This window comes from Anomaloglossus baeobatrachus, chromosome 5, assembly GCF_048569485.1.
Source record: "Anomaloglossus baeobatrachus isolate aAnoBae1 chromosome 5, aAnoBae1.hap1, whole genome shotgun sequence".
NCBI lineage: Eukaryota > Metazoa > Chordata > Amphibia > Anura > Aromobatidae > Anomaloglossus > Anomaloglossus baeobatrachus.
Genome location: NC_134357.1, coordinates 50,742,927 through 50,770,476, shown reverse-complemented (window position 1 = coordinate 50,770,476; position 27,550 = coordinate 50,742,927). Strand labels below are relative to the sequence as shown.

At 46.3% G+C, this 27,550-nt stretch overlaps 1 protein-coding gene across 13 annotated transcripts in view; it reads right to left on the bottom strand.

Moving 5' to 3' along the window:
* JAKMIP3 (Janus kinase and microtubule interacting protein 3) overlaps positions 1–27,550 on the bottom strand; it is a 326,613-nt gene that overhangs the window by 137,100 nt on the left and 161,963 nt on the right. For 9 of the 13 annotated variants that reach the window (XM_075348478.1, XM_075348481.1, XM_075348484.1 and 6 more), the window contains 4 exons: positions 24,009–24,128; positions 19,018–19,164; positions 7,680–7,811; positions 5,848–5,883 (listed from right to left, as the gene is read on the bottom strand). In XM_075348478.1, coding sequence (XP_075204593.1) covers positions 5,848–5,883; positions 7,680–7,811; positions 19,018–19,164; positions 24,009–24,128 — 435 coding nt within the window. The remainder of the gene's footprint in view (positions 1–5,847; positions 5,884–7,679; positions 7,812–19,017; positions 19,165–24,008; positions 24,129–27,550) is intronic. The other 4 variants (XM_075348485.1, XM_075348488.1, XM_075348490.1 and 1 more) reach the window with 2 other exon arrangements.

Genomic DNA, 27,550 nt, shown 5'->3' with positions numbered 1-27,550 from the left:
TTACCTTCCTAGCGTCGTCGCTGTGGCCGGCGAACAGCCTCTTTTCTAAGGGGGCGGTTCGTGCGGCGTCACAGCGACGTCACACGGCAGGCGTCCAATAGAAGCGGAGGGGCGGAGACCAGCCGCATGAAAGACACGCCCACCTCATTGACGGAGGACGCAGGTACGTTGTTGTTCGTCGTTCTCGGGGTGTCACACATAGCAATGTGTGCTGCCTCAGGAACGACAAAGAACTTGTGTCCAGCACCAGCAATGATATTTGGGAAAGGAACGACGTGTCAACGATCAAGTGAGTATTTTTGATCGTTAGCAGTGGCTCGTAGGTGCACACGCAACGACGTCGCTAACGAGGCCTGATGTGCATCACGAATTCCGTGACCACAACAACATCTCGTTAGTGATGTTGTTGCGTGTAAAGCCCCCTTTACCCTTTGGCATTTTTTCGCTTTTTCGATGCTGTTCTGGTCCCGTAGTGCCATCTTGTGACTGTAAATTCTGACCGGAAGGAATTCAGACGTTACGTCACAAGGTCTCAATACAAGTCTATGAGAGCCAGAAAGAGGAACAGGCTCCCATAGAGTTACATTGAGTTGTGACTTCTGGTAGATCCATGAAACACTGTAGCTGCCGGTAGGTCACAAATCACAGGAGACCTAGTGGAGAAGCGACAATAGAAGATGAAGCCGGGGTAAGGTGAGTGTAATACAGGGGGCGAGGGACTTAGATTTTAAGTGCCACCCCGGCGGTGCAATAAAAAAAAAAACGCTAGCGTGGTGCCTTAAGAATTGTGAATTCAGCTCTGGAGCACAATACAAGCAACAAATCTGAATTAGAATTTATACATTAGTAAGTGACCTTCATTATGGACTTTCAAGGCATAGGAATTGATTTCGTCATGTAATAATCATTAGGTGCAGAACTCGTTACAGTTCAGTGGTCAGGGCTGGTAACGAGCCGCACATCAAAGAGTAAACAATCATTTCTATTTTATGACAACAAGCAGAGATCTTGCCAATCACACAGCATCGATACACAAAGTTTATAAGAAAATTGTGTAACTTTTTATTTTATTATGAAGACATTTTTTTTGCTGCAAATATAATACATATTTCAGGGGAATGGGTCACCAAGTTATTCATGGTATTATCAGGGTTTTTTCCCATATCACAATCTGTATTAAATATTAATATTACAGTTAGGTCCAGAAATATTTGGACAGTGACACAATTTTCGCGAGTTGGGCTCTGCATGCCACCACATTGGATTTGAAATGAAACCTCTACAACACAATTCAAGTGCAGATTGTAACGTTTAATTTGAAGGTTTGAACAAAAATATCTGATAGAAATTGTAGGAATTGTACACATTTCTTTACAAACACTCCACATTTTAGGAGGTCAAAAGTAATTGGACAAATAAACCAAACCCAAACAAAATATTTTTATTTTCAATATTTTGTTGCGAATCCTTTGGAGGCAATCACTGCCTTAAGTCTGGAACCCATGGACATCACCAAACGCTGGGTTTCCTCCTTCTTAATGCTTTGCCAGGCCTTTACAGCCGCAGCCTTCAGGTCTTGCTTGTTTGTGGGTCTTTCCGTCTTAAGTCTGGATTTGAGCAAGTGAAATGCATGCTCAATTGGGTTAAGATCTGGTGATTGACTTGGCCATTGCAGAATGTTCCACTTTTTTGCACTCATGAACTCCTGGGTAGCTTTGGCTGTATGCTTGGGGTCATTGTCCATCTGTACTATGAAGCGCCGTCCGATCAACTTTGCGGCATTTGGCTGAATCTGGGCTGAAAGTATATCCCGGTACACTTCTGAATTCATCCGGCTACTCTTGTCTGCTGTTATGTCATCAATAAACACAAGTGACCCAGTGCCATTGAAAGCCATGCATGCCCATGCCATCACGTTGCCTCCACCATGTTTTACAGAGGATGTGGTGTGCCTTGGATCATGTGCCATTCCCTTTCTTCTCCAAACTTTTTTCTTCCCATCATTCTGGTACAGGTTGATCTTGGTCTCATCTGTCCATAGAATACTTTTCCAGAACTGAGCTGGCTTCATGAGGTGTTTTTCAGCAAATTTAACTCTGGCCTGTCTATTTTTGGAATTGATGAATGGTTTGCATCTAGATGTGAACCCTTTGTATTTACTTTCATGGAGTCTTCTCTTTACTGTTGACTTAGAGACAGATACACCTACTTCACTGAGAGTGTTCTGGACTTCAGTTGATGTTGTGAACGGGTTCTTCTTCACCAAAGAAAGTATGCGGCGATCATCCACCACTGTTGTCATCCGTGGACGCCCAGGCCTTTTTGAGTTCCCAAGCTCACCAGTCAATTCCTTTTTTCTCAGAATGTACCCGACTGTTGATTTTGCTACTCCAAGCATGTCTGCTATCTCTCTGATGGATTTTTTCTTTTTTTTCAGCCTCAGGATGTTCTGCTTCACCTCAATTGAGAGTTCCTTAGACCGCATGTTGTCTGGTCACAGCAACAGCTTCCAAATGCAAAACCACACACCTGTAATCAACCCCAGACCTTTTAACTACTTCATTGATTACAGGTTAACGAGGGAGATGCCTTCAGAGTTAATTGCAGCCCTTAGAGTCCCTTGTCCAATTACTTTTGGTCCCTTGAAAAAGAGGAGGCTATGCATTACAGAGCTATGATTCCTAAACCCTTTCTCCGATTTGGATGTGAAAACTCTCATATTGCAGCTGGGAGTGTGCACTTTCAGCCCATATTATATATATAATTGTATTTCTCAACATGTTTTTGTAAACAGCTAAAATAACAAAACTTGTGTCACTGTCCAAATATTTCTGGCCCTGACTGTAGATATCTTGCAGGGGCTTTTTTTAGACTCCACCTTGCTGTTGTTTCAAGAAACAACATATGTATATAGTTACAATGAACAGACCTGATCTTTTGCAATAAGGCATCTAAAGAGTGTGTGCAGAAGTCATTGCGGCACGGTGGCTCAGTGGTTAGCACTGTAGTCTTGGAGCGCTGAGGTCCTGGGTTCGAATCCCACCAAGGGAACCATCTGCAAGGAGTTTGTATGTTCTCCCCGTGTTTGCATGGGTTTCCTCCCACACTCCAAAAACATACAGATAGGGAATCTAGATTGTGAGCCCCAATGGGGACAGTGTTCCTGATGTATGTAAAAGCGCTGCGGAATATGGTAGCGCTATATAAAAAAAAATAAAGAAGAGAGGAGGAGCAGGGGAGCTGTGACATTGCCTCTGATTGGTGGATTGTGTGTTGCCAGCTGTATATAGAGGACATTCCTGTCATTTTAATTCTGTCACTGATGATAAGGAAACTATTGAAAACCCTATCTGTATGGATAATAAGCATGAGTCCAAACTTACCCCAGTGGCCAATATAAAAGTTTAACTTTACTCATTTTTTTAACATAAATTATGATATGACAAATAAAAAACCCACACATTTAAATGAAAAACACCATTTTCTGATGACACATCCCATTATAGCAAATCTATCACCAGTTTTCCCATTGCAAACTATTTACATAAAAAAGATCTAACAGATGGGTGAGGTTGTTGTACTTACTATGAAAATCCATGTCAAAATGGCTGGATAATCTTTTTTTTTCTTGCCTGATAGTAAAGTGAGTATTTTATGAATTCAGCTCATATTAATATCAGGATTTTAAAGGCATTGTGACATGGATTTTTATAAGAAATACACCTGGCTCTAAACACAAGTGTCATAGTGGTATTTGACTCTGTTCACACTGCAGAATCACACTCCACACCATGCTTTCTCTGGTGCCTCTGAATTGCACAGACATGCTTGGGCATCGACCAGCTGTGTGCTCTTTAGTGATCAGAGTTGCCGGAGAGACTTTTCTAGCCTGCTGGTTACTTCCTGTCTTTTTAAGATGGCGGAGCCTGTCTTCCCATGCTGACTATAGCTTTTGCTTATCTGGTCTGTGTGCTGTTGTGTTCCAGTTGCTGGTGGCTCAGTGGTTAGCATTGCAGTCTTGCAGCGCTGGGGTCCTGGGTTCAAATCCCACCAAGGACAACATCTGCAAGGACTTTCTATGTTCTCCCCGTGTTGGGTGGGTTTCCTCCAGGTTCTCCGATTTCCTCCCACACTCCAAAGACATACAGATAGGGGACTCTAGATTGTGAGCCCCAATGGGGACAGTGTTGCTGTGACGCCCTGGACTAGCCAGGTAGTCACAGGTAGGCCCTTGCACAAACACCGTCCCCTAAAAAGGTGTCACCAGCCATCCTTTAAAACCCTAGTCACCTCCCTCAGGATTTGATGTTCACATCAGAGGGCTGGAGCCAGGTGGTTGGCCACACCCACTGAGGAGTTCACAGGTCCTGAGGCAGGAAAAAACAGCTAAGTTTGGAGGTTGAGGAGTGAAGTCCAAGGGCAGACCTGTGTCCAGGGCTGCCACAGTCTAACACCAGGTGTCTGGGTTGGAGCCCAGTCACCTCTGGCTAGGAGGCATACGGTGGCCTCAGCCTGCAGGAGCCGGGAAGATGGCAAGGTGGAACCGTAAGGGACCGGGACAGGGTAGTGGCCCGCCAGAACCGAACCGGGGAACCGACCGGAAGCCGGAGCACAAGTGGGGGTACTCAGACCCTGAAATGCGGTCCCGAAACTACCAGACCCCGTTATTAACTGATTGAGGTCTAGACTCTAGGTCCTTTCCCACCCAAGTCCCGAAAGAAGACAAAAGCCCACCGAGAGGGATAAACGCCACCGCCCAGGCTTAGAGATCCCACGGGCCAGCATCTGCGGGCAAACGGGCTCTCCCGACACACAACGCCGGGGATCGGGACTCCCGTAGCTGAAGCACGGGTGTCCAAATACTAAGAAGGTGCAGGAGAAAGGCGGAGACCACCAACCCGACTGGGGGACCAGATGCAGCCGGCTGCGGGCACCGACCACCATCTTTTTGGTTTACCAGAGACTCTGTTCATCTTTTAATAGTGAGTACCACTGTGCCCTCGGGCCGCGCATCGCCAAGCACCGACACATCACACCAAACAGGTCCCGGGGCCACCACCCCTGCCCACGGAGGGGTTAACACCAAAGCTGCACCACATCTCCCCCTGGGTGCCTAGTAAACAGCAGCGGTGGTGCCTACATTCACCACAACCCGTGGGTGGCGTCACGAACTCTAACAAGAAAAACCATGGCCTCGGCCGTAACCCTAAACCCCCCTTCAAAGCGCCAGCCCCTTGCAGAGTGAAGTGACCCCCAGCCCGGAGGCGCTCGAGCCACCGACATACGAGCCCGGATCCGAGCGGCTCGGCTGCAGCCGAGTGCAGGGCGGTACATTGCCAATATATGTAAGACAATGTGGAATTAATAGTGCTATATAAGTGAATAAATATTGTTATGATTATTATTATTTAATGCGTGCTGCTTGGTATGCTGTGGAAACCCTCTTGTCATCTGGTTATTTCCACCCTGCTCTTGATTTCCTCCTTATCACATATTGTCTTATATATTCATGTGTATTAGCTATGCAATAGAGTGTTTGGTTTCCCCATTTGTCTATATCTGTGGGTTCAACCACACCTGTCTCGGTCCTCCCAGGGACAGGGCAAGGAAGGCGGCCCAGACATCTTCACCACTATAGGTATTTCTGAGATTAGAGACAGCTGGGGCTCTCTAGCCTTAAGGGGCAGTCTTGGAGCCCCGGTCCCCTGTTATCCTCTTACACTCCGTGACAACACCATCCTCATCAGGTCTAAGAGATCTCTATAATAATATATGTAGTTTGAATTGTAAAATCTGGTGACAGATCCACTAAGTAAAGTGAAATACACACATGCCTATAATACTTACAATAACGCTCTTGACATAGCCCGCGGTTTCCAGTGTCTAGGGAGAAAGAAAGGAGACATTATCAAACCAGTTATATTAGATTTGTAATTTACAGCTCCATTGTCTAATCCAATGTCTGACAAGCTGAGAATGAAAAGATAGACCTACAGATTTCGCCCAGGTAAAAGTGCATGGGAAGCGTTGAGTTGAGTGTGTGACTGCAAAATACCATTGCACTTAATATTAAACTATTTTTATTACCATATCATTATAATGTTTCCCCTTTGCTCCAAAAAGTGAACACTAGAATGTTTTTAAAAAAAAAAAATTGGTTGCACAGTCATGTCAAGATGGAAAAGCTTATTATGCTGGGATTACACGATGACTTTGTCCATGACACATGTGGCATGGTCCAGTATTGAATCAAATAGCTTAATGAAAGTTCAAGTGCTTACATTGAATTCATGCAGGAACATGGTCTGATCATACCAGATCTCATGGGCACGCTAAAGAGACTATACACACAGGACAGCACGATATCGCAGGGAGTCAAATGTTTTACCTCACAGAAAGCAGCAGCATCCCAAGCTGTCTTGTCTGTATACTCTTTGGCTCCTCAATGGGAAACTTGAGCATTTTTGCAGAAGCCCCTAACAAACGAGACCTTTCTCCCTACCTCCCCCCGGTCCTCTTGTTAGGGGCTTCTGGACAAATGAGAGAGAATAAGCCAGCCATGAAATCGAGATTATCGAGCACCAGTGGCGTAGTAACTGCTTTTGCTGCCCGGGGCGGTCATCAAATTTGCCGCCCCCCTCCATTGGCGAGGGCTGAGGGGGGGGTCAAGGGAGGGTGGAAGGTCAGATTGGGGATAGCTACCTTACAGGATGGATCTAGACAGCAGGATCACAGTAGATGGAGGAGGCAGCAGATGGAGGAGGGCGGTAGCAGATCGGAGGCAGTAGCGGCGGTAGATCAGGGGCGGTGACTACTGCCGCTGCTGCGGCGGGGGCTGTTCGGGCGCAGCGTTGGATCGGGGGCACTTACCAAATGGCACTTGCAGGGATCACTCTCCTCACGGATGGAGTGAAGCTGAGAGGAGTGGTCACCTACAGGTTACCGGCCCCAGATCCAAGGTGATTGGAGAAATCGGTCACAAGGCCGATCTCTCCAATCAGAGCTGGGGGCAGGTGAAACAAAGTTCACCCAGCTCCAGCCAATGATCGGTGCTATAGCTGCACTGATCATGGCTGGATTTCAATGTTTCAGCCATTTTCAATGGCTGAAACATCGCAGTGGCTGTGATTGGCTGAGCGGCGTTCGTCAGCCAATCACAGCCTCCGTAGGTCTGGGGAGGAGACACCACCCCTCCTGAGGTCAGGCAGAGGTCCCCTCCTCCCCAAATCTAAGGTTTTTGCACACCGATCGCAGCCACCGGGGCTCCGGGGCCACGATTTCGCCATGACGTACTGGGTACGTCATGGGTCGTTAAGTATCAGATCACCATGACGTACCCAGTATGTCATGGGTTGTTAAGGGGTTAAAGATGTTCAGGAAAGCAGCTGCGGATGGCCCCTTTCTATAAGCTTTCTATTTTTTATTTTTTACCCCCGAAATGCCGTCCCCCTGACGCGTGCCGCCCGGGGCGGACCGCCCCCTCTTTGCTACGCCTCTGTCGAGCACCCACATGATACTCGAGCAAATAGCGAGTGTCTCGAGCACTAATACTTGATCGAGTAATGAGCATCTCGAGCACCTTGATTGATCGAATATCAAGCTGTGCTGAGCACGCTCGTTCATCTCTATCGATAACTTTAAAAGTTGAGAAGAACACTTTAAACTTTCATATCTTTTACCTTGGAAAGTTCATCAATAAAGATTTGCTGTTCATTGATTTGTAGCCTTAGAAAGTCAATCTCTCTCTCTTCTCGACTTTGGTCAAGATCATTTAAAGAGCTTGGTCTTCTTATAGTCCTAACCTTTTGCCTCTAAAAAGGAAATTATGCACAGAATACATAAAATAAACATAAACATAAATATAACTTCAACCTACAGTAAGTATAGATGACCACATATAAATGGATATCTACACTATTGCAACAAAATGTGTTTTATTTTTTTCTCCAGTGCATCTAAACAAAACAAAATTAAGCAACATTGGAAATACCTTTTATTAAAAAATGTTCACCAATGCAAATTTATGTATTTCCATGGTAACAGACTACAAACACTGAATGTAGTCTGACCCTGCAGTCATACTCCCTTTATCTCATATCTGCTCTTTCGTCACATACTTTTATCCCTTCCCTGCTCTTTCCTCACATATTATTATCCCATCCCTGCTCTTTCCTCACATATTATTATCCCATCCCTGCTCTTTCCTCACATATTATTATCCCATCCCTGCTCTTTCCTCACATACTTTTATCCCCTTCCTGCGCTTTCCTCACATATTATTATCCCATCCCTGCTCTTTCCTCACATATTATTATCCTATCCCTGCGCTTTCTTCACATACTTTTATCCCATCCCTGGATTTCCTCACATACTTTTATCTCATTCCTGCTCTTTCCTTACATACTTTATCCCATTCCTGCTCTTTCCTTACATACTTTATCCCATTCCTGCTCTTTCCTTACATACTTTATCCCATTCCTGCTCTTTCCTTACATACTTTATCCCATTCCTGCTCTTTCCTTACATACTTTATCCCATTCCTGCTCTTTCCTTACATACTTTATCCCATTCCTGCTCTTTCCTTACATACTTTATCCCATTCCTGCTCTTTCCTTACATACTTTATCCCATTCCTGCTCTTTCCTTACATACTTTATCCCATTCCTGCTCTTTCCTTACATACTTTATCCCATTCCTGCTCTTTCCTTACATACTTTATCCCATTCCTGCTCTTTCCTTACATACTTTATCCCATTCCTGCTCCTTCCTCACATATTTTTATCCCTTGGCGATTCCTTGTCTATTTGGGTATGTGCATCATGTGACCATTATTATCTTTTACTTGTAGCCAGTAGATGGTTTTATCTGTGGGTATTTTTTACTATACTCTTTATGTTTTTGGGACCGTTTTACCATCCTTATGCATTTGTACTTTATGCCTTTTGACAATATGCTTTCCAAGGTTTCCTTGGTCACCATACTATACGGTCTGGGTCATTAAATAGAGGTGTTTTTGGACAAAAATTGTAACACCTCTCCCACGGCTTTTCAGAGTGAGTCCATTTAAACCTATTCCTCTCTTCCACGGCTATTCTCTGACTCAGATTGTGTTGAATTTGGTCTCCAAATAACCCCCTTATTCAACATTTCACCTCTCCCACGGCTACCTGGGATTGTGAACTCTGCTTTACCATGTGTTTTTTGGTTTCTCCATTGTAACATTATTACTTGTTCACCTCTCCCACGGCTACTGGCATTTAACATGCATTGTATCATCAACTGTCACACTGTATGCCCCCCTTGATTCAGTGGTAGTTGTTTTTATCCTATCATATATTGCTGTTTTGCGTGCATCTTTCACAAAATAAAAATTCTTGTTTGCACATATACTCATTTGTCTTTCTTGATTGCATATATTTATCCCACCCTGCTCTTTCCTCACATACTTTTATCCCATCCCTACTCTTTCCCCATATACTTTTATCCCATCCCTGCTCTTTCCCCATATACTTTTATCCCATCCCTACTCTTTCCTCATATACATTTATCCCATCCCTACTCTTTCCTCATATACTTTTATGCCATTCCTACTCTTTCCTCACATAGTTTTATCCCATCCCTGCACTTTCCTCACATATTTTTATCTCATCCTTGCTCTTTCCTTACATATGTTTATCTCATGCCTACTCTTTCCTCACAAACGTTTATCCCATCCCTGTTCTTTCCTCACATACTTTTATCCCATCCCTGCTCTTTCCTCACATATTTTTATCTCATCCCTGCTCTTTCCTCACATATTTTTATCTCATCCCTGCTCTTTCCTCACATACTTTTATCCCATCCCTGCTCTTTCCTCATATACTTTTATCCCATCCCTGCTCTTTCCTCACATATTTTTATCTCATCCCTGCTCTTTCCTCACATATTTTTATCTCATCCCTGCACTTTCCTCACATATGTTTATCTCATGCCTGCTCTTTCCTCACAAATGTTTATCCCATCCCTGTGCTTTCCTCATATATTTTTATCTCATCCCTGCACTTTCCTCATATACTTTTATCCCATCCCTACTCTTTCCTCATATACTTTTATCACAACCCTACTAAAAAAAAAATCTTTATTTTTATATAGCGCTAACATATTCCACAGCGCTTTACCTACATCAGGAACACTGTCCCCATTGGGGCTCACAATCTAAAGTCCCTATCTGTATGTCTTTGGAGTGTGGGAGGAAACCGGAGTACCCGGAGGAAACCCACGCAAACACGGGGAGAACATAAAAACTCCTTGCAGATGGTGTCATTGGTGGGATTTGAACCCAGGACCCCAGCGCTGCAAGACTGCAGTGCTAACCACTGAGCCACCGTGCCGCCCACATGCCACCCTACTCTTTCTTTACATAGTTTTATCCCATCTCTGCTCTTTCCTTACATATGTTTATCTCATCACTGCTGTTTCCTCACAAACTTTTATCCCATCCCTGCTCTTTGCTCACATACTTTTATCCCATCCCTGTTTTTTTTCACATATTTTTAGCCCACTCTGCTCTTTCCTCACATACTTGTATCCCATCCCTGCGCTTTCCTGACATACTTTTATCCCATCCCTGCTCTTTAGTCACATATTTTTTTTTTCCCACCCTGTTCTTTCCTCACATATTTTTGTCTCATCCCTGCTCTTTCCTTACATATTTTTATTCCATCCCTACTCTTTCCTCATATACTTTTATCCCATTCCTACTCCTTCCTCACATACTTTTATCCCATCCCTACTCTTTCCTCATATACTTTTATCCCATCCCTACTCTTTCCTCATATACTTTTATCCCATCCCTACTCTTTCCTCTTATACTTTTATCCCATCCCTACGCCTTCCTCACATACTTTTATCCCATCCCTAATCTTTCCTCATGTACTTTTATCCCATCCCTGCTCTTTCCTCACATACTTTTATCCCATCCCTACTCTTTCCTCATATACTTTTATCCCATCCCTACTCTTTCCTCATATACTTTTATCCCATCCCTACTCTTTCCTCTTATACTTTTATCCCATCCCTACTCCTTCCTCACATACGTTTATCCCATCCCTACTCCTTCCTCACATACTTTTATCCCATCCCTACTCCTTCCTCATATACTTTTATCCCATCCCTGCTCTTTCCTCATATACTTTTATCCCATCCCTGCTCTTTCCTCATATACTTTTATCCCATCCCTACTCCTTCCTCACATACTTTTATCCCATCCCTACTCCTTCCTCATATACTTTTATCCCATCCCTACTCCTTCCTCACATACTTTTATCCCATCCCTACTCCTTCCTCACATACTTTTATCCCATCCCTACTCCTTCCTCACATACTTTTATCGCATCCCTACTCCTTCCTCACATACTTTTATCCCATCCCTACTCCTTCCTCATATACTTTTATCCCATCCCTGCTCTTTCCTCACATATTTTTATCTCATCCCTGCACTTTCCTCATACTTTAAGTAGGTTAGCTAGAAATACAGTAGACGACAGATGAAAGGGAGCAGGACTTCAGGACCATCCAGGACCAGAATCTATAGAACTTACTTGTCTGATATCATGAAGTGGCATAAATTTATATAGGATCTGAATACACTTTTTGCTTCCATTTCTTAGTTTACATGTATTATTGTAATTGAAAATGGAAATGAATGTGTACATAGCTATTTTAGCAAAACTCTAATGATACAAGAATATTTTAAGGCAAAACAATCACTGATTTCGCGGAGACCAGCCAGAGAAAACACTGCGGCAGCCAACGAGGGCGCTCAAAACAGTGAAATCCTAGGTGCATTACCCCCTGGGAAATATGCAAATCAAAAAAGTCTGTGGAGCCTCTGTTAGGAGTCTCGACACAGAAACCAGCCAGATATCCCTCTGGGAAGGACCTAGCCAAGGAGTGGCTCTTTTTAGGAGACCACCATAACCACCATATTAAGTGGCCCTTTTAGTCAATATCCAACTTTTTAACAAGTTTAAAGATAAGACAAGGGAAATACCAAAGCCAGGCATCCATCCACAGACAGCTGTTTCGGGATATTGCCCCTCATCAGTGTAGAGTAGGATTCTGGCCAGGTGAGAGCAATGCCTAGTAGACCAACAAGACAAAACAATCACTGATCTCGGGGAGACCAGCCAGAGAAAACACTGCCGGCAGCGAGCGAGGGCGCTCAAAACAGTGAAATCCTTGTTGGTCTACTAGGCATTGCTCCCACCTGGCCAGAATCCTACTCTACACTGATGAGGGGCAATACCCCAAAACAGCTGTCTGTGGATGGATGCCTGGCTTTGGTATTTCCCTTGTTATATCTTTAAACTTGTTAAAAAGTTGGATATTGACTAAAAGGGCCACTTAATATGGTGGTTATGGTGGTCTCCTAAAAACAGCCAATCCTTGGCTAGGTCCTTCCCAGAGGGATATCTGGCTAGTTTCTGTGTCGAGACTCCTAACAGAGGCTCCACAGACTTTTTTGATTTGCATATTTTAAGGAGGATACCAGGAATCCCTTTTAGAAGTTTATTTTTTCCCAATATATATGTTAGACCAAATTAGAGTCAGAATAAATGAGTCCATTTTAGCTTTCAGAGCTGTTTGTACAGTATCACATATGTAGTAAAGCAGAGTTCGCCATTTGTACAACTCATCGATATAGCACAATGTGTTGTAGGTCATTTTTCATAACAATAAAAATAAAAATAAAGCTGAGCTATGATTAATTGCTATACACAACTAAAACAATTTTTCTTTTAGGCACTTTTGAAAAATGAGGCGGATGGTTTACCATTCATTTTCCTTTGCAGTATGAAATGAGATATTTAGTTTAAATTGAATCTGTCAGCAGGTTATTGCTAAGTAATCCTCAACAGCACGGTGTTGTGACTGAGAGCTTGATTCCAGTGATGTGTCACTTAGTAGGCTAAATGTTGCGGTTTCAATAAAATCCATGTTTTATCAGCAGGAGATTATCATTGTCAGGTGTCTTGTGCCTCCTAGTCCTTCTGCTTTGAATAACCATGCCCTTATCACTGATTATCAGCTTTCTACCTATGTACATTATACATAGAAAGCTGTCAATCAGTGGTGTGGGTGTGGTTATGCAAAGCTCAGCATTCTGAGCTCTGCTAGATCTGCAGCAGAGAAAACAAGGATTGTATCAAAATGACACCAAGCAGCTCAGTACGTGACACCTCGCTGGAATCATGGTCTTAGATCTGACTCGCCCACCCCAGGGCTATGGGACACCCGGTGCCGGGCCGGACTAGTCCAGGGGTCGTCAGTGGTGGCTGGGCCCGGCTCCGTGGCCCTGGTGGGTGTCAGTTAAAATGACTGATGACTTGGGGTTTGTGTTCGTGACGCCACCTGTGGTATGCGGCTATTAAGCCGCCGCTGCTGTGTAAGGCCTCCGGGGTGATGATATGGCAGAAATGATGGTACTGCTCCCCACAGGTGGAGCAATGCCCCGGGGCACACTGTTGGTGCTCGTGAGAGTCTATGGTGTAGTGGAAGTCTAAGCAGCTAAAATAACAGAGACCACTCCAAGGGTGCAGTTCAAGTTCTTTACTCACAATTCTTGTCAAGGCCGGCAGGAACCCTTGGACTGCTGGGACCACTGTCAGGGACCTCCGCCGTTTCTGGGTGATTCTTGGAGCAAAACCCGGTGCCCTTCTCTTAAGTGTCTCTGTCTTCCGCTGTCTTCCTAAGCCTTGCCTTTTGTAGGGTAAACCTGGCTTGGCCTCCACAACAGCCTCCAGGATGGGGGGTCACCTGTCGGCTGATTACCCCTTTTCCAGAGGTTCTGCTGTGGGCTGTGGCCCGGGGAGTTTACAACTTTCCCTGGGCCTCGGTTTTTACTGTTTGGAGATGATTTTGCACTCCTCTGGTTTCTAGGGACCGTCCCCTGTTGCAGCTTGATCCCTCCACCGATGTTCCTGTGGGACAGGCCACCGCAGCTCTACAGCTATCCGTGGCCCTGGGACCCCTTCTGTTCCCTGCTTGGTGGCACCTGGACCCTCTGAGTCCCAGGATCTTCACCAGGAAGCGTCTCTTTCTTCGTTTCAGCTCCTGACTGACTTGGAGCTCTCTTCCTTTCTCTCCTCCTTGCCTGCCTCCTGCAGGCCTCCTTCTCCTTCCCCACTCTCTCTCTATCTCTTCACACTAGACTTTCCTTTCTGTGTCTCCTCTCATGTGGCTCCTCCCACCTCCCCAGTTGCTCTGATCTACCCTATAGGAGCAGGGATGGGTCTTACGGCCCCTCCCAGCATGCAGCATGGGAGGGTTTCTGCCACTATCCCTGGTCCCAGTGTGTTCCTAGCAATGGGTGTAGTGTAGATTTACCAGGGGACCGGTGTTCACTCCCTTCCTCACCCAGAATGGGCATCACACCGCTGGATGGGGTGCAATGACCTGTGGCGACGGAAGCCACAGGGGCGCCACACTCCCCCACAGCGAATCCCAGCACGTCCTCGGGCTGAAAAGACAACAAAACTTGTGGAAAAACTGCAAAAACATTTTTGTTATGCATAACATTAAAACAATTAAACATTTCTTCCCTTTATGGGAGGCATAGGTATTTGAACGTTGCAAACTTCTTATAAAGAACCATCTAAGTGTGCACTTTCAGTCTATTGCACAGTTTGGGCACTTCCCCCATAATTCTGGTAGGGGGCACAACTGGTGCAACTATTTACAACTTGGCTACAACAAGTCCAGTAGCCTGGCAGTTCGTTCAGCTTCCTCAAGCTACAAAAACAACATACCAGCCACTAAGTCCAGTGGCCTGGTAACACATGACACATACATTTACTTTCACCGGGGACCACATTCCAGTTCCGTGGCCCGGTACACATACACATGGGGGTGACTTCTTCAAAAAGCACAAGGGGCAGTGAGGCAGGGTAGGGTGTCGTCTTCAAAAAGAACATTAGGGCAGCACATAAGGGACATCTTCACAAAGAATGAGGGGCAGACAGGGGCTATTTACAGTTCAGCATCATTTCTTCATTCACGAGGGTAGATCCTAGGATCCCACTCTGGCATTGCTCCAGGCAACAGGTATGCCGAGGAAATCATAGTCTGGGTCTCCCTGGTGCTGGTCACTGACCTACTGCGGGGCGCTGCAGCCTGGGTAGGAGTGGGGCTGCTTGCAGGCACAGCACGGCGTTTCTGCAGGGGACTGCTTGTTTGCAGGGGGCTGTTGCTGTGATCTTCGTGGTCCTGCTTTGGCCGTGCACCTTGCATCAGACGAGCCATAGAGATCCGGGTCTGTGTCTCCTGCGTGGCTGTTGCAGGCCCGCTGCACAGTTCTGCGGCTTGGGCCTGCTTTGAGGTAGTGCTGCTGCTGCTGCTAGCAGGGGAGATGCTGCATGCTGGCATAGTGCGGCGCCACTCCGGTTCTTCTGGGGCTGCCTCTTCCCGCAGGATGTGGACATTCAGAGCGTACCAGCCACGGCTCCCCATCAGCCGGGTGTACTCCACGGTGTCACCAGGCTTGGCATCTCGCTCGGGGTGGCCTCTGGGCAGGTGCTCCTCTATATCACGTCGGGCCACAAAAACATCTTTGCCCAGTCCGGGCTCTCTGATGAAGCCCCAGCCTCCTTTCTGCCGGAAGTCTATCACTAGGCCCCGTCTCACTGGGCCCTGTGATCCCTTGAGGGCCTTTCTAATCTGCTCCTTGGAGGCCAGGTTGGACGCCTCCCCGGCCCTTCTCTTCTCCTCCCGGGTCTCCCGCTCTCTCTGGAACTCTTCCACCATTTTCTGGCAGGCTAAGGCATTTGCCAGGGGAGTCTCCTTGGGGCGCAGTGGCTGCTGCTGTCTCCCACTCTCAATGGGCGCTGCGTCCCAGTTCACTCCCGGGGATGTTGTTCCCAGGAGGCTTACAGGGGGACTTGGTAGGGGGCCCACTAACTGTTCGGGGTCCACCCCTCCCCAGGCGCCGTCTTCGGGGGTTTCCGGCTGGCCTCCGGTGCCCCACCGGGCATCAGCGGGGCTGGCGGGGAAAGCTAGCGGGACGGTGGAGGGACTGGGCGGTGGCGCTTGGTAGGGCAGTGGGTCCGGATGGGTCAGGGTTTCAAATAGCTCACCCGGTCGCTGCTCGGCGGCCTCCATCCTGTGGCCCACGCTCTCCGGCACCATCGGATTTTCTCTCCGCCGGTCCACCTCCGTTTGCAATGTGGGAACTCCGGCACACTCACTCTCACCCTTACACATACAGTAATTAGGAAGACGTGAAGTTGATGTCAAAATCCTTTTCTTTTTATTTTGTAGTGAAAAATGTGCAAAAAGTGCTGTACAATAGCACTTTTTGGCGACCCCTCCTCTCTCTTATTCCCATACTATTAGCTACCCGGACTCCTACCACTACTATCCAAGGATCCTTATCCAGACCAAATACCAGTGGAGTCTCAGTCAGGTAGCTACCCAGACCAGCACCCATCTTCTTCTAAACTGCTGATCATTTGTGATCATCTTGTGGCTTCTTATCCTTGGCCCCTGCATATTACTCCAGGAACCACCGCATTCCACAGGCTATCTTAGGCCTCCTATTACGTCAGAGACCTATCCACATACTATAGATCACTGAGGTGTTGGCTCTGATGCAATTAGACCCTTGTGCATAACCATGCACCAGCATATTACTGATTAAGTACCATACCTGGGATTGATGCGTTCTTTCTTTTCTTAACAGTGCCATCCTCTACCTTTTAGTACATTCCGAGATCGACCAATTTGCATAGTTTGAATTATACAGCACCCCAGCATTGGTCAAGTAACAGTGTCCTGTATATATTACTCTACTTTGTGTCCCTCCATTCTTAAGCCTGTCCGACCTGAAGAAGGCCATATTGGCCGAAACGTTGTGATTGGCGGACTATTGTACAGCACTTTTTGCACATTTTTCACTACAAAATAAAAAGAAAAGGATTTTGACATCAACTTCACGTCTTCCTAATTACTGTATGTGTAAGGGTGAGAGTGAGTGTGCCGGAGTTCCCACATTGTTTGACTTATTTTTCTCCTGAGCACCCACAAGAGGTGATGCGAGGTTTTCCCTGCATCACCTCCGTTTGCATGCTGTTCAGCCTCCGGGCCAGGATTTTCATCTCCTCCCTGAGCAGGTCCAACTCCGGATCCATCTTCCCGGTCCCTGGTGCGCACTTCTGCAGCCTCTCTGCCATGCTGCCGACCTGGGGAACGCTTGCTGGAACACTGCTCGGGTGCTCGACCACGCCACTCGGCTGCACCCTTTCCCTTCTCGGAGGCGGGGCCGGAGGCTGCACTAGCATCTGGCGCCAGACTGGCGCCCAGCCCATCACGGCCGGCACCGCTCAGTTTACTATCAGGTACATTCTCTTTATCTGCTGGTCTGGCATCTAGACTTGTTCTGCCAGCCGGCCAGCTTTTCTAGTCGCCATATCTTCTTCTTCCGCCTTCCATGGCGGGCTCCGCTTCGCGCTCTTTTGCCAAGACCAAGGGGGCGGGGCTTCTCTTCGCGCCCTTTCTGCTGGCACGCCCCCCTTCTTCCCGCTCTCAGCAGCGCTAATGGCGGCGGTTTCCACAGTAAAGCACACAGTCTTTTCAAAGGCGCACAGTACCCGGTGGGCGCCGGGCACGAAATCCTGTTCGTGACGCCAAAATTGACTCGCCCACCCCAGGGCTATGGGACACCCGGTGCCGGGCCGGACTAGTCCAGGGGTCGTCAGTGGTGGCTGGGCCCGGCTCCTTGGCCCTGGTGGGTGTCAGTTAAAATGACTGATGACTTGGGGTTTGTGTTCGTGACGCCACCTGTGGTATGCGGCTATTAAGCCGCCGCTGCTGTGTAAGGCCTCCGGGGTGATGATATGGCAGCAATGATGGTACTGCTCCCCACAGGTGGAGCAATGCCCCGGGGCACACTGTTGGTGCTCGTGAGAGTCTATGGTGTAGTGGAAGTCTAAGCAGCTAAAATAACAGAGACCACTCCAAGGGTGCAGTTCAAGTTCTTTACTCACAATTCTTGTCAAGGCTGGCAGGAACCCTTGGACTGCTGGGACCACTGTCAGGGACCTCCGCCGTTTCTGGGTGATTCTTGGAGCAAAACCCGGTGCCCTTCTCTTAAGTGTCTCTGTCTTCCGTTGTCTTCCTAAGCCTTGCCTTTTGTAGGGTAAACCTGGCTTGGCCTCCACAACAGCCTCCAGGCTGGGGGGTCACCTGTCGGCTGATTACCCCTTTTCCAGAGGTTCTGCTGTGGGCTGTGGCCCGGGGAGTTTACAACTTTCCCTGGGCCTCGGTTTTTACTGTTTGGAGATGATTTTGCACTCCTCCGGTTTCTAGGGACCGTCCTCTGTTGCAGCTTGATCCCTCCACCGATGTTCCTGTGGAACAGGCCACCGCAGCTCTACAGCTATCCGTGGCCCTGGGACCCCTTCTGTTCCCTGCTTGGTGGCACCTGGACCCTCTGAGTCCCAGGATCTTCACCAGGAAGCGTCTCTTTCTTCGTTTCAGCTCCTGACTGACTTGGAGCTCTCTTCCTTTCTCTCCTCCTTGCCTGCCTCCTGCAGGCCTCCTTCTCCTTCCCCACTCTCTCTCTATCTCTTCACACTAGACTTTCCTTTCTGTGTCTCCTCTCATGTGGCTCCTCCCACCTCCCCAGTTGCTCTGATCTACCCTATAGGAGCAGGGATGGGTCTTACGGCCCCTCCCAGCATGCAGCATGGGAGGGTTTCTGCCACTATCCCTGGTCCCAGTGTGTTCCTAGCAATGGGTGTAGTGTAGATTTACCAGGGGACCGGTGTTCACTCCCTTCCTCACCCAGAATGGGCATCACACCGCTGGATGGGGTGCAATGACCTGTGGCGACGGAAGCCTCAGGGGCGCCACAGATCCTAATTCATTTTGCTCTCAGATTACATAGTAAAAGCCTAGGCACATATTCAGACCAGAAGTTTGGGGTTAGACAAGGCTAGTAGGAAGTTTTAGACTTAATATTCTAACTTGAACATTACTCACCATTTCTATATTTTCTTGAGTTAAAAACTTTAATTTGTTTTCCATGCGTCGCAGTGAATGGGACATTTCCTCATTTTTCCGACTAAGACGTTTATTTTTGTCTAGAATAGGTTTGTATTGACTTTCTGCTTCTCGGAGGCGTTTGAGCTGGAACAGAAGAGAATACATGATGTAGAAGAGAACACCGTGTAACTTCACGTCAATACGGAGGAGAAATATTTAGAAAGTACATCCATCTAAATACTAATTGCCTGAGATTTGAGCCATTTCAGACCTTTAGAGGAATAACGATTCTGTTCTTTTTAACTGCTAAATTCTAGGGCTAGGACAATTCTAGGGCTGGGACAATTCTAGGACTAGGACAATTCTAGGGCTGGGACAATTCTAGCACTAATATATATTTTATGAGTGCAAGCCAAAAAAAATACATAGTACATAAGGATAAGGCTGCACATCAAAGTTAGATAATAGTATAATGCTATACTCATAAAATATATATTAGTGCTCACTTCAGTTATCCTTAGTATTATGAAGTTTTTTTCTGAATGTGAACACAGCTCTGCCCCTTTCGGCCATGTTTTTTCCATCTCCTATATAAGAAAGTCCTTGGTTACCCCTCTCCACACACAGCAGTTTTTAATTGCAATGAGATGACACACAGTTAGGGTCATAGAGCTAGGGACCCCAATATAGAGATATACCTTGACAAGGTTTTGGGGCTCAGTTACATTGATCAATGCGATTGCTAAATATCTCCTTTTTCCTAATATTCATGGCAGGTATGCATTTCATTATTCACACTTTCAAGTTAGCAAGTGGCAATTTTCATTGTATGCTTCAATGTTTTTCGGTATGCTTATAGCATTATACTATTATCTAACTTTGATGGGACGATTCTAGGACTGGGACGATTCTAGAACTGGGACGACTCTAGGACTGGGACGACTCTAGTACTGGGACGATTCTAGGACAGGGATGATTCTAGGACAGGGACGAATCTAAGGGGTACTTTGCACGCTGCAACATCGCAGGCCGATGCTGCGATGCCGAGCGCGATAGTACCCGCCCCCGTCGCAGCAGCGATTTCCTTGTGATAGCTGCCGTAGCGAACATTATCGCTACGGCAGCTTCACATGGACTCACCTGTCCTGCGACCGTCGCTCTGGCCGGCGACCCGCCTCCTTGTTAAGGGGGCGGGTCGTGCGGCGTCATAGCGTCACACGCTAGGCGGCCAATCGGAGCGGAGGGGCGGAGATGAGTGGGATGTAAACATCCCGCCCATCTCCTTCCTTCCGCATATTCTACGGAAGCCGCAGTGACGCCGGTAGGAGATGTTCCTCGCTCCTGCGGCTTCACACACAGCGATGTGTGCTGCCGCAGGAACGAGGAACAATATCGGACTGTCGCGTCAGCGTAATCATGGATTACGCCGACGCTGCACCGATGATACAATTACGACGCTTTTGCGCTCGTTAATCGTATCCTCGAGCCTTTACACACTTCGATGTCGCATGCGATGCCGGAAGTGCGTCATTTTCAATTTGACCCCACCGACATCGCACCTGCGATGTCGTAGTGTGCAAAGCCCGCCTTAGGCTAGGACAATTTTAAGGTTAGGACAATCCTAGGGCTAGGACAATTTTAAGGTTAGGACAATCCTAGGGATAGGACAATTCTAGGACTAGGACAATTCTAGGGCTAGGACGATTCAATTCTAGGGCTAAGACAATTCTAAAGTTAGGACAATTCTAAGGTTAGGATAATCCTAGGGCTAGGACAATTCTAGGACTAGGACAATTCTAGGGCTAGGACAATTCAATTCTAGGGCTAAGACAATTCTAAAGTTAGGACAATTCTAAGGTTAGGATAATCCTAGGGCTAGGACAATTCTAGGACTAGGACAATTCAATTCTAAAGTTACAACAATTCTAGGGCTAGGACAATCCTAGGGCTAGGACAATCCTAGGGCTAGGACAATTCAAGGGCTAGGACAATTCAAGGGCTAGGACAATTCAAGGGCTAGGACAATTCAAGGGCTAGGACAATTCTAGGGCTAGGACAATTCTAGGGTTAGGATTAGGCTGGGTTTACACACACTGATTTTAGACCAGTCTGAATGTTGGAACAAACCCAATTTCTACAAGAAAAATTTGAGAATTACCAGGTTTGCTTACAATCACCAACAAACCCACCTATTTCCATAGTGGAGTTATCTTCAGGTAGGCATTACAGCTGTACAGATTATAACATGGGCAACGTCAGGGATATTTTTTTTTTACTTAAATCTTTGGCTAAAAAATTACTTTTGCAATAGGGTTTCATTAAAGATTTTGGACCATTTCTTCAGCCTCTATGTATCACTGTACATAAGACTGTAGAGTAAGTAAATCCATCAGCGAGCTCCTTCTGATGGTACGATGTGTAACCTTTATCATTTTTTTCCAAAATCATCATCTAAACTGGTTTATGACTGAAGCGGGGATCACACGAGCATGGTTATCTCAATGGATGGATTGTGTTAATCCGATCAGTGTCCACTTAGTGTGAGTGGATGAGAAAATCGGAGCACAATGTGAGGAGAAGATGGAGAATACAATTTCTCCATCTTCTCCATTCTATGAGTCAATGGAAAATCTACTGCACTCAGATGTCATCTTAGTGCAGTCCAATGATTTCTATGCACCCATAGGCTTGAATATGTGCAGCCATCCGAATCAGCATGAGTAAAAAAATGCTGATCAGCAGTGCCCTATAGACTAACATTGTTCTGAGTGTTATCCAATAAGACAGCACTCATCCGATATATAAGCTTGCGTCCTGAATTATACTTCAAAAACACGGTTCAAGAGAACAGAGATAAGGGTTACAAACCATCCGATCAATACAAGCTCATTGACACAATCACTACTAACTGCATTCTGCTATGTGCTGTGATACATACTGTACATTTTTTTTTTTTTAAATTAAGGGGTTGTCCAGGCTTGGAGCACAAGTCTGCAGTTATTCTATGTGACTGCAGACTTATGAATCCTCACAGTGCGCACTGTGTGCATGGTCAGGATCATCAGGTGCAATGAGCAGCCAGACATGTGACTGCCAGTATGTGATTAAGGGCTAAGCCACACGGCGAGAAAATCGGTGCGAGTGGAGTGCGATAAAACATCGCATTCCACTCGGACCAATTCTAGCCTGTGTGTCAGCACACATGGGCGATTATTTTCTCAGCCCTGATCGGACCGAGAAAACAATCGCAGCATGCTGCGATTGTAATCCGAGACTCTTTCTCTCGCACCCATTCAAGTGAATGGGGCGAGAGAAAAATCGCACTGCACTCGCAGTACACCGGTGTACTGCCAGTGCAATGCGAGAATGGCTATAGCTGACTACGCAGGAGAGAGGGAGAGAAATCCCTCCCTCCCCTCCTGAGTGCCGGCCCGCCCCCCGCAGCTGAGGTCTGCTCGCACGAACGGACCTCAGTTGCAAGGACACACGCATGACACTCGGCTCTGCTGTACTGCCAGCACGAGCCGAGTCTCATGCAAGGGGATCGCAGTAATCCCCGTGTGGCCCCAGCCTTACTATACAAGTGGTCATGTGTTGACTAGACATATCTATCCTTGCTCAATACAAGTGGTTGAACAAGGGGCGGACACGTCTAGTCAGATTGTCCCCAAGTCTGGACAACCCTTTTAATTGTATTTCAGAAATCATTTTTAAAGACTTAAAGAAAGAATATCACAGGTAGGTGTGTTTATCTTTTAGGCAGGTCTGATATTTTCTAACATATGAGACCAATTTCATTCAGCTCAATAGACCATGTACTGTACATACTATTTTTTTCATCTTCATATGAATAGGTGCCTTTACAGAAGCACAAGGAGTCCCTACAGCTCTGTGCTATGCTGTCACACTAGGTATGGGGAAATAATGAGTGATTGGCAAAAAGGGAGGGGAGAGAAACCCTGTGTTTAGGGGAGGGGAAGATGGTGACCCCTGATAAAACCTTCCGCTGGCCTATGGATCCCCTGACATCCCTCGATAGGTTTCAAACCTATGCGCCAAGCATGATACCTGGCCTTGGCCTAGGTAATGAACAGGCGGGATGAGCGCTAGTCAACCCCACTAAGTCCTAAAGGACATACAGGGCAAACAAACAGGGGAAAGCAAGCAAACAACTTAGGGAGAGGAACAACAACCTACAAGAACATTTCTCCAGATGATCACAAGCCGACTGTTTGCAATCAGGACTGTATAGAAAATTAACTTTATCACCAGCAACATACCAAAGGGAAATGCAGGTATATAAAGACACAGAGGGTGAAAGATAATGATTAGCAGCTGCAAGGAAAAGATCTCTGGAGGGTCCTAGAGGGGAAAGATTAGCCCATAACAGAGCAGACACATAAAACTCCATTCACACTACAGAGGGAAGGATGGAATATCAAGAATCAGTTTGTGCAGCCAAATGTAGTGACTAGGGATGATCAAATACCTCAAATATTCAGCTACACCCATATTCGACAAATAGGTTGCCGCTATTTGGCTATTTGTGAATATTTGATGCGCAATGTAAGTCTATGGGGAACCCGAATAGTTGCCGAATACTAACCATTCGAGCTTCCCATAGACTTACATTGCGCACCGAATATTCGCATAGCGGCAACCTATTAGTCGAATATTCGCAAAGCCTGATATTGCCGAATATTTGTGATATTCGATCATCCCTAGTAGTGACCTTCTGCAGCCGGACACCACAGGGTTGTCTGTCAACCGTGATACTCTCGTGACATAAGCCCAACATCAATATTTACACATCCAAGAAACATTGCACAACTTTTAAGCATATGATATAATAGACCCTAAAACCTCTATGGGTGCTGCCTGAAGGTTATGAGGAACTTCTTTTGGAGATAATATTGTAACACTGTAATAAGTTTCATGTGGGAAAGTCCCTAACACATCCCAAAATTTCCTGAACGGAAGGGACCTACCAGTTCATTCCGCTCTTCCGAAAGCAAAGCGTTGCGGTCTTCCAGTTTACGGATAATCGCACTTAACTCTGCAATTTTTAGTTGAAAGCGCCGTGCATCCTTTTCATCCAACTGCTGTTCCTGAAACAAAGATCCACTGCAAATAACTGGAAATTGAAATATTGACGAGATTCATCAGTGCGGACAACGACCACCAAAAGTCACCGATACCCCAGAAAGATCCCACTATTGCAGTGCAAATGGCAAGAGCGAAGCACGGCACATACGAAGGATGTATTGTAAGTCTATGAAAGCACAAAGAAGCCACGCACATCACATGAAACTAACACTTTGTGACAGTATATAACTAGATTTACGATATATATTATGATCCTGCACTTTACTCACCCAAAGGCTTTTCTATTCTGCAACAGCAAAATGATTATATCCCCACATACAGCTGCCCAGGAGGTCAATGATCACCCCCTCTCCCCTATTTAATCAACTATAGGAACATGGAACCAGATATGCATTCTGGCTACGCGCCCAAAAGAAGGTCAAAACCGGTAATGCAGCTCCAAGACTGTACCCGAATTCATCATACAACTGGTGCAGGAGAGACTTTGGGTCAACAACCATAAAAAGTCTGGTTGTTAAGCGAAGAAAAGCAAAAATAAAAAACAGAGAGAGTTGATGACGGAAGGTTATGAGCAACTTAAAAGAAGAATAGACAAAGCCAAGAGCCACTTGATACCGTAGGCATAAAAAAGGAGAAAAGCGCACAACACGGAAGCAGAAGCCTGACATGATCGGAAAGATACAGCAATTATTACAGAGTCTACTTCAAGGATGTGCTTTGAAAAAGATGGATAAAAAATAATACAGATGTGTAATAATAACCATATAAGTCTACTGTATATACAAACAAAAAATAGTCTCAATATAGTCTACTCAACCTGAAAGGGTACGAAGAGGCTCAATACAATCCACCTTCTTAATTAAAGAGTAACAGATATACCATAGCTTGTATAACAGTGTTTAGTGGCCTCTAAATAACTCAACACACGGTCATTAACGTCTAAACCGTTGACAACAAAAGGGAGTACACCCCCAAGTGAAAATGGCTAAATTTTGTCCAACACTCATCAGTGTTACAAGGTCTCAGGTGTGAATGGGTGGTAGGTGTGTTACATTTGGTGTTATCCCTCACACACTCTCTCATACTGGTCACTGGAAGCTCAACATGGCTCCTCATAGCTAAGAATGTCTGAGTATCTGAAAAAAAGAACTGTTGTTCTACATAAAGATGGCCGAGGCTATAAGAAGATTGCCGTCATCCTGAACCTGAGCTGCAGCACAGTGGCCAAGACCATACAGCGGTTTAACAAGACAGATTCCACTCAGAACAGGCCTCACCATGGTCGACCAAGGCAGCTGAGTGTACATACTCTGAGTCATATCGAGTGGTTGCCTTTTTTTTAAAGTAGATGTATGAGTGCTGCCAGCATTGCTGCAGAGGCGACAGGGGTGGAGTGGGGGTCTGCCTGTTAGTGCTCAGACCATAGGCTATACACTGTATCACATTGGTCTGCACAGCTGTCGTCCCCGAAGGAAGCCTCTTAAGAAGATGGTGTGAATGGGGAGCAGGTGTGTTACATTTGGTGTTATCGCTCACACACTCTCTCATACTGGTCACTGGAAAGTCAACATGGCACCTCATAGCTAAGAATGTCTGAGAATCTGAAAAAAAGAATTGTTGTTCTACATAAAAATAGCCGAGGCTATAAGAAGATTGCCATCACCCTGAAACTGATCTGCAGCACAGTGGCTAAGACCATACAGCGGTTTAACAAGACAGGTTCCACTCAGAACAGGTCTCACCATGGTCGACCAAGGCAGTTGAGTGTACATACTCTGAGTCATATCGAGTGGTTGCCTTTTTTTAATGTAGATGTATGAGTGCTGCCAGCATTGCTGCAGAGGCGACAGGGGTGGAGTGAGGGTCTGCTTGTTAGTGCTCAGACCATAGGCCATACACTGAATCACATTGGTCAGCATGGCTGTTGTCCCCGAAGGAAGCCTCTTAAGAAGATGCATAAGAAAGCCTGTGAACAGTTCGCTGAAGATAAGCAGACTAAGGACATGGATTACTGGAACCATGTCTTGTGGTCTGATAAGACCAAGATAAACTATATGCTTTAAATGGTGTCAAGTGTGTGTGTCGACAAACAGGTGAGGAGGACAAAGACGAATGTGTCCTGCCTACAGTCAGGCTTGGTGGTGAGAGTGTCATGGTTTGCAGCTGCATGAGTGCTGCCAGCTGTGCGGAACTACACTTCATTGAGGAAACCATGAATGTCAACATGTACTGGGACATACTGAAGCAGAGCATGATCTCCTCCCTTCATATTCCAAGATGATAACAGCCTCAAACACCTCCAAGATGACCATTGCTTTGCTAAAGAAACTGAGAGTAAAGGTGCTGGACTGGCCAAGTGTCTCCAGACCTAAACCCTATTTTGCATCTCTGGGGCCTCCTCAAACAGAAGGTGGAGGAGCGCAAGGTCTCTAACATCCACCAGCTCCGTGGTGTCATCATGGAGGATGGAAGAGGATCCAGTGGCTCCTGTGGAGCTCTAGAGAACTCCAACCCAAGAGAGTTAAGGCAGTGCTAGAAAATAATGGTGGCCACACAAAATATATCTCACTACCACTCAAAGTTCTTACTGTTTGTTCCTGTCAGTTTGTAGAGCATCTGAGTGTCTGTTTTTTCCTGACTGTCCACACCTGTGTCAATCACACTCCCGCCCCTTCCTTCCCTGAAGGGAGGGGTCGACGGAACAGATTAGCTTTGATCAGGAGAATAGCCAGGCACAAGTATAACTGAATTATGCATGAACCGCACATTGAACATAAGTTGATCTAATGCTGCTAGGCAAAAATGCAAATACCTGAACATGAGGTTCTTGGTTTTACAATCTGATCAGACTGTATGAAGCCCATTGCCACGTCACGGCGAACTTCTGAGTGGGTCCATAACTTATTTGAAGCTTTAAACGGTGCGACGCCAAGTGCCAACCACCGCCACAGCGACAGTGCACCAGCAGGGCAGGTGACCTGGTGCCTCACAGCACCTATGCTGCAAGGCTGAGTCTCAGTTCACATATTGGGAGCTTTTGGAAGTTTAGTTGACCAGCATCTTTCACAGGATGTTTGTGCTGTGTGGCGGCCATTGTTGTGGTGGTTTTGGGTCAGTGGGGCGGTGTGGCCTAGAGTAATGGGAATCGGCCTTGCAGCATGGGTGTTGTGAGGCATCAGATCACCTGCCCTGCTGGTGCACTGTCACCACGGCGGTGGTTGGCAAGCGGCACCGCACTGTTTAAGGTTTCATATAAGTTAAGAACCCACTCGGAGGTTCGCCGTGACGTGGCAGTGGGCTTCGTACAGTCTGGTCACAATGTTAAACCAAGAACCTCAAGTTCAGGTATTTAAATTTTTGCCTAGCGGCATTAGATCAACTTGTGATTTTTGGATCTGCGGTTCATGTCTAGTTCTCCAGTTAT